Source organism: Sinocyclocheilus anshuiensis, unplaced genomic scaffold (genome assembly GCF_001515605.1).
Source record: "Sinocyclocheilus anshuiensis isolate Anshui unplaced genomic scaffold, SAMN03320099.WGS_v1.1 scaffold2081, whole genome shotgun sequence".
Classification (NCBI taxonomy): domain Eukaryota; kingdom Metazoa; phylum Chordata; class Actinopteri; order Cypriniformes; family Cyprinidae; genus Sinocyclocheilus; species Sinocyclocheilus anshuiensis.
In genome coordinates, this window is record NW_015548360.1 from 27,106 (window position 1) to 35,393 (window position 8,288).

Genomic DNA, 8,288 nt, shown 5'->3' on the forward strand with positions numbered 1-8,288 from the left:
TTTCCCGCCCTGATATGGAATTCCCCATCAAAGTGACGCGGCGTTGTCAGAGACAAAGGTAGAGACAGTTTGAAGCACTCCGGTGAAACTGAGCTTTCAGCGGACTGAGGAACGGAGGATCCCGTTCCCTCACCAGCGCGCGAGCAGGCTGGATGGGGATGCGCGCGCCCGTGTCACTGGGAGTGACGCCCGCAGGTGCGCGTCAGGTAAATGGCGCGCGAGCATTCTATACAAGTGGCGCGCGAGGCTGGAGGTAAACCTAAAGATAACAATATTTTATGCTCTTCACTCTTGCAATACAGTGATAATTGAGAGATGAATCAACATATAACCAATAAACAGTCCTCAAAAGCATGATGAATCATATTTGATCCTCAAATTTTAACATGATTTTTCATACATATTATTTTTAAGTTGCTTCAGCCCATACATGTTCATTATATGTGACCCTGGACCACAAAACCAGTCATAAGGGTCAATTTGTTTTAAATTGAGATTTATACATCAGCTTTCCATTGATGTGTGGTTTGTTAAGAATGGACAATATTAGGCAGAGATACAACTATTTGAACATCTGGAATCTGAGGGTGCAAAAAAATCTAAATGTTGAGAAAATCGTCCAAATTAAGTCCTTAGCAATGCATATTACTAATCAAAAATTAAGTTTTGATATATTTACGGTAGGAAATTTACAAAAGATCTTCATGGAACATGATCTTTACTTAACATCCTAATGATTTTTGGCATTAAAATTTTTTTTATCATTTTGCCCCATACAATGTATTGTTGGCTATTGCTACAAATATACCTGTGCTATTATGACTGGTTTTGTGGTCCAGGGTCACATATTACTAACTAGGCCTTAGAAATATGCATATCAAATATGGTACAGTATGCTTTATAGGTTTAAAGTTTAGAAGGTAGCTTACCCACTTTTGTGCATTGTTATCATAAAGGTAATTAATCATTCTCACAGTACGGCCTAGTTAAGTCAGTGTTGAGCACCATGTAGAGTGTCGGTTTCACCTCACGTTAACACAGCTGGTCTCAACTGTTTGCATACAGAGAAAGCATCTAAGGTCTAAGCAGGTCCTGGAAGCCCCCTAAAACTGGATATCTGACACATCCTGCATCCAAATATGCATACTTACCTACTATTTACTATGCAAAAACCAGTACATCAAATAAGCAGAAGATCCAAATGCACTGTTGGTAGTTGTAAGTCACAGTGTAGATATTAAATGAATCAAAAGGTAATGGCATGGCTGATGTAAAACGTCTGAGAACGTTATAACCTGTTACAAACCTGCATGAGTTTAATCAGGTGTGTTTGATTAGAGAAACATCCAAAATGTGTAGATTGGGAGGCCTTCAGGAATAGATTTGAGAAAAATTGTAGGGCTGCTAATGTATTTTGAGAGCAACATTATTAGCCTGTTTGTTAAAAAATATATATATTATCAATGTGGGGCCCATTTGAACAAAGGAGTGGGATTTTTTTTCTTTGCAATTTCCATTGGTGCTGCCCATTTTAACTATACTTGGATAATATTAAATGGTGGATTACTGTAAATAGAATAGTACTAAAATCAAAGCAGCAGGACAAAAGGTAGACCAAAGAGAAATGAGACGATGTCTGGAACATGATCTTTACTTAACATCCTAATGATTTTTGGCATTAAAATTTTTTTTATCATTTTGCCCCATACAATGTATTGTTGGCTATTGCTACAAATATACCTGTGCTATTATGACTGGTTTTGTGGTCCAGGGTCACATATTACTAACTAGGCCTTAGAAATATGCATATCAAATATGGTACAGTATGCTTTATAGGTTTAAAGTTTAGAAGGTAGCTTACCCACTTTTGTGCATTGTTATCATAAAGGTAATTAATCATTCTCACAGTACGGCCTAGTTAAGTCAGTGTTGAGCACCATGTAGAGTGTCGGTTTCACCTCACGTTAACACAGCTGGTCTCAACTGTTTGCATACAGAGAAAGCATCTAAGGTCTAAGCAGGTCCTGGAAGCCCCCTAAAACTGGATATCTGACACATCCTGCATCCAAATATGCATACTTACCTACTATTTACTATGCAAAAACCAGTACATCAAATAAGCAGAAGATCCAAATGCACTGTTGGTAGTTGTAAGTCACAGTGTAGATATTAAATGAATCAAAAGGTAATGGCATGGCTGATGTAAAACGTCTGAGAACGTTATAACCTGTTACAAACCTGCATGAGTTTAATCAGGTGTGTTTGATTAGAGAAACATCCAAAATGTGTAGATTGGGAGGCCTTCAGGAATAGATTTGAGAAAAATTGTAGGGCTGCTAATGTATTTTGAGAGCAACATTATTAGCCTGTTTGTTAAAAAATATATATATTATCAATGTGGGGCCCATTTGAACAAAGGAGTGGGATTTTTTTTCTTTGCAATTTCCATTGGTGCTGCCCATTTTAACTATACTTGGATAATATTAAATGGTGGATTACTGTAAATAGAATAGTACTAAAATCAAAGCAGCAGGACAAAAGGTAGACCAAAGAGAAATGAGACGATGTCTGCATACTTGGCAAGAGTCAAAAGTACTAAAGGCAACGATTTTTTTTTTTTTTTTGTGTAAAAAATATTACACGCAGCAGGCTATGTCGCCCTCTACTGTTTATACTGTCACAATACCACACTTTCACCTTCTACAACCACAATACAAATTGACACAAAGTGCCGTGGCAGTGTTAAAAACATGATTCAAATAAGTAGCAATTCGTTGTACAGTAATATTACATAACAGAGCATTAATTAATAATTTTCTTATATTATTATGGTAATAATCTCATCATTACTGCTGTTGTTGCTGTGGGGTAATCGTTGAGATATAATGAGTCACTGGAGAGCTGACTTGACAAATTGACATAAATAATATAATCCAATCATGTGTCTGTCTCTGTTTCTTGTGTACTGATGTATACTTATCACAGTAGTGAAAACTGTAATCATTCTGCTGCAGAATGCTTTTATATGATGAAAATAATGTTTTGTATTATAATCATATGTACTGAATACGTTTCATTTGGTTGTAAATAAATATGCAAGCTCATGCAAATAAAGACACAAATGAAGCTCTGTTCATTATGATTAAGCTTACGGAAAAGAATGATTGCCACATACAGTGACTGTCATGTGTACAGGTGCAAACAAGCATTAATCACAGAGATCACTTGATGAGGCTGATTAACTTTTTTTTTTTTTTGTCAACTGAAACAATCATTGTATTGCATCCCACCAGTACTTACAGCATTTATACACACATTGGCAAGCCTCTATTACATGTTTTTAAACTATAAAAGGTTATAGAGAAATGTTAAGTACACCCCAAGAAAAATACCAGACTTTTTTTTGTTTTTGAAAGAATACACTTATGCTCACCAAGGTTGCATTTACTTAATAAAATTTATTTGCATTTATTTAATAATAAAAAACAGTAAAAAAAAAAATTAATACTGTGAAATGTTATTACAAATTTAAATAATGTTCTAGATTTTATTATATTTTAAAAATGCAATTTGTTCTTGTGATGGTAAAGCTGAATTTTCAGCAGCCATTACAGTCTTCAGTGTCACATGGTCCTTATAAAATCATTCTAATATGCTAACTTTGTGCTCAAGAAACATTTCTTATTATCAATTTTGACAGTTGTGCTGGTAAATATTTTTGTGGATACATTCTTTTTTTTCAGGATTCTTTTATGAAAAGAATAGAAACCTTTTTTTAATATTGTAGATGTCTTAACTGTCACTTTTGATAAATTTTATGCACTCTTTCAAAATTTCTTTCAAAAACGATATTATGGATCTTTTGAACTGTTTACGGCAACATATTTTAAACTAACAACACTTGGTTAAATTAAAGTTAAATTTAAAACATAAATTTCCATTTCATCTTGTGAGGGAAAAATTAGTACAACTAAACATTCATCACCAAAAACTAAAATGACCAAAATTTAAATCAAATGCACATTAGTAGAGCATCATTAAAGAAGAAGGCCTTATGTAAACCTTTAATAAACTTATCTGGTCATTATTATTAGATAAATGTAGTCTTTACTCATCAATGCTGTCCAAATTTTTCTAGTATCAATATGGCCCAGGACAAAACATTTCATGAGTGTTGTCACAGCACTCAATGTAAGCCAATCAAAATGTATGACTAGTTGAAGTTGTACATTAGATATTTGAAATTAAGAGTTTTTACTACTGAAACATCAAAAATGCTTGAGAAATCAGTTATTAAATGTTAATATAGCTTGCCATACTAAAACAGTCATGTATTCTGACAGGAGGCACTTCTGCTGGAAACTGATTGGTCCGCTCTTGGTGACATCACATTGATGATGCTTTGTGGGGCCGCCTAGAGATTTAATTACGGATCTGTGTTCGCGCATTATATTATACGATTCGTTTTTCCTCACTGTTAGCCTTATTTTTTTTATTTAAATGTGTCTGTTTTTTTCCGTTTGCTAAAAACAAAGACCTTTCTTTATGAAATAAAACCCGCTCTCGAGTCGCTTGTCATCGGACCCTCGCGCTGATTCTGGAGCCAGTGTTTTTGTTAGTGAGCGATCCTGGGACGCGCGCTAGCTCTGTCGGCATGTTCGGATCCCCGTCTGCAGGATTATAACCACCGGAAAACAGCACTGCAGACAATAAAGTAAGTGACTGAAAAAATATGGCTTAAAAAGAGGACGAGATGATGATTTGTCATAGGTTGAGCATATATGCAGCACCTGTAGCAGCTCTTTACTGCTGAACAAATAACATCTTAAGCCAGCCTAAGATGGTTTGCTGGTCGTAGGTGGTTTGAGATGGTCTCCCAGCCTGATCAAGCTGGTCTTTAGCTGGGAAACAAGTTGGTCTCCCAGTCTGACCAGCAACAAAAAAATAAAGTCTAGAACCAGTAAAAAAGACCAGCCTGACCATTTTAAACCATAATAACAGAGAAGAAACAGAAAAAAAAAAAAAAAAACTGAGCACAGTGATGTGCTTTATTTGGCAGGATGACAAGAGGTTGAGAACATTCAGGAGTGAGCGGTACAAGATGGTACACGGATGTACTGATATTCTGCTCTATGTTTGTGTGCTGCTGTACGGATGACTACAATTCTCTCTCTATATATATTTTCTCCTTTCCTCATGCTATCATTTTTTGTAGTTTGTGAGAGCTGAGATTAAAAACGATGATGGACCATTTGGCAACTACTAGTGGCACCCAGGGGCCCGTCATGTCTGAATCCTCTTATCCTCCCTGTAAAATGGCCCGTATGGAGAATTCAATAGATCTGCCTGTACCTGAAGTCACTCCTGTGAGCCTGACCTCCAAACAAACATCATTACACACAAACAGGAGGAAAGGTATCCACTGATGGGCATAAACACAGATAGAAGACCATGTCTGTTTATAAGATGTCTGAGTGATTGTATTCTCCTTTCCACAGGCAGTCTGATTCCTGTGTTCTGTATGGTGGAGCAGAGTGATGTCCCACCCTCAGAGAGGAAGAGGTCAGAGCATGCAGAATTTGTGCTGTTGAAGAAAGACCTGCTGTTCAGCCAGATTACAGAGGCTGCACTGCAAGAGCTGGGATACACACACACTGCGGCGGCTCTGGCTACAGGTACACATACACTAATGAATAATTCACACTCAATTCAAATTGAATATGTAAGCCTGAAAGATGGGGATGGGGCTGTTTCTTTTAGTTCCAGTCCGCACCATCATAGCCTGCATCTTATCTTTTGGTATATGCATCACACTTACTGTAAACCATGTTCAAAAATGTAAAAAGTCCCATATGCTCACCAAGGCTATACTGATTAAAATATAGTACAAATAGTAATACTGTGAAATATTCATATAATTTTAAATAACCATTTTCTATTTTAATATATTTTAAATGTAATGTACTCCTGTGATGGCAAAGATGCATTTTAATATGCTGATTTGGTTCTCAAGAAACATTTCTTATTATCATCAATGTTGAAAACAGTTGCTACTTAATATTTTTGTGGAAATTTTCCAGGATTCTCTGATGGATAGAAAGTTTTAAAAACCAGCATTGGAAAAAATAGAAATCTTTTTAACATGTAATTTTTGATAAATTTAGCACATATTTTCTGAAAGAAAAAAAAAACATACTGACCCCAAACCTTTGAAGTGCAGCACACAAATAATACAAACTATTTCCAGTAATTATACCTAATTGATATCAAATTTAACTGTACTTTGATTAATTTTAAATTTCTATTTAAACATTGAAGTCTAGACAATTAAATTACACAATAAATGAAAAAACTAAAACATTGCAAAAATGTTTAGATAGTCGAATCTTAAGTTAAGCTGTACTTAATGTTTTTTTTTACGTAACATATATCCCTCATATATGGATTTATTTATTTTTTTTTCATTTTTAATGCTAATGGTTACAAATATGATACATATTTTGCCTATTTGAATCAACAATTAATTAGTGAAAAACAAGATGGAGGTACAAGACACTTAACGAGAAATAGAAAAGGAAGTGCAGAAAGCTGATGGGAGACAAGAGAATGTAAACTTGCTCAAGATCAGAAAACTATTAAGGTTGCCAGAAGAGAAAAATAAGTAGCAAAGTAAAAGCAACAACTCCAAATACAGTCAAAAAAAGGAGTTATGGGGGCAGGAACTATATAAGGATCATATATAGTAGTCATATTGTAATAAATATTAATTTCTGCATTAGGTCAGGTTCAAGTTGGCCATTGGAACCCTGTGCCCCTGTCCACTGTGACAGACACCTCTGACGCAACAGTAGGAGACATGCTTCAAGATCTTTACCATGTCATCACCTTAAGAATAAAGCTACACAGGTACAACTGGCACACACACTTGCATCTGTCTCTGGGTTTCAGCAAACAGGCTTATCAGAATGATGAACTACACTACACTGAAAATTAAAGCTGTTCTGATTCATGAATAAGGATAATTTTTCACAGGTAATTTAGTATTAAAACTCATTTCAAAATTATTAAAAGTTATTATAGTTATTAAAGTTTTGAGGATAAACACTTAATAATATAGCTATTTGTGAAATAATTATTATTTGTGGATAATGTCCAACAGTGTAATTAATTATTGCAGTACACCATTTTTCTCACTGACTCACGCACGTTCTCTCACTCTCTTAGTGTTTCTAAATTAGAGGACTTGCCTGCTGAGCAATGGACTCATTCTACCGTCAGAAATGCCCTGAAGGAGCTGCTAAAAGAAATGAATCAGAGCACACTGGCTAAAGAGTGTCCATTATCTCAGGTACATGTTCACAAAAAAAAACCTTTGTATGCAAGTAAACACTGTAAATGTACTATTTTTGCAAGGCACTATCCATGTAACCTTATACTAACTTAAACATACTTTTTATCAACCATAACTTAATTGCATGTAGCTATAGAATAAAATAGGGTTAATTGTCTCATATCTCATGGTTAAAGAGCAGAACTATGATCGAAGAAGTGCTCTCCATTGAAGAATACAGCCTACTATTAAGATCCATCCCTAGGTTGAGAACCAGCTATTAAATCTATTTAGCAAGGAGACAAAAACCTTTAGCACATCCTTTCTGGATACATTTAGTCGGTTCCAAGGCACACCTCTAAACTTAATTTAGTATGCTCTGTCTGTTAATTACCGAATTCCTGTTAAGGTCACATAAAAAGGAAATGAGAAGCAAAATCATATTTTTGCCTGCACATAAACACACATTAACTTGTATGTTTTTTTTTTTGTTTTTTTTGAAAGAGCATGATTTCATCAGTAGTGAACGGCACTTACTATGCCAGCATCTCTGCTGCGAGATGTCAGGAGTTTGGCCAGTGGTACAAACACTACAAGAGGGCAAAATCTATGATGGGTGAGTAGCGACCTACTGTATGTTCTCCAAGATATTCAGTTCAAGATATATAGTTCTCCTATATTCAAACATTTATAGCTTTCTTTAAGTAGTCATCTTGTGTTTTTGGTAACACTTTACATTAAAGCTTAATCCATGAACAAACAAAAGAACAATCATTTACAGCATTTATTAATTTAAGATTTAAAATGTCTAAATATAAATTTTTTAACATTTCAAGTGGTATTAACTAACAATAAATGTATTATGAACAAACATGAATTAAAAATATAATAGTATATAAGTATATTAAAGGGGTCATATGATGCGATTTCAATTTTTCCTTTCTCTTTGGAGTGTTAC

At 34.9% G+C, this 8,288-nt stretch overlaps 1 protein-coding gene across 1 annotated transcript in view; it reads left to right on the top strand.

Moving 5' to 3' along the window:
- The first annotated feature begins 4,421 nt into the window (after positions 1 to 4,421).
- The window catches only part of LOC107656649 (DNA-binding protein SATB1-like), an 8,704-nt gene continuing 4,837 nt past the window's right edge, over positions 4,422 to 8,288 (top strand). Inside the window, exons 1-6 of the mRNA XM_016444573.1 lie at positions 4,422 to 4,714; positions 5,216 to 5,415; positions 5,499 to 5,675; positions 6,780 to 6,906; positions 7,225 to 7,348; positions 7,835 to 7,946. Of these exons, the coding sequence (XP_016300059.1) occupies positions 5,241 to 5,415; positions 5,499 to 5,675; positions 6,780 to 6,906; positions 7,225 to 7,348; positions 7,835 to 7,946 (715 nt within the window). The 5' untranslated portion in view covers positions 4,422 to 4,714; positions 5,216 to 5,240. The remainder of the gene's footprint in view (positions 4,715 to 5,215; positions 5,416 to 5,498; positions 5,676 to 6,779; positions 6,907 to 7,224; positions 7,349 to 7,834; positions 7,947 to 8,288) is intronic.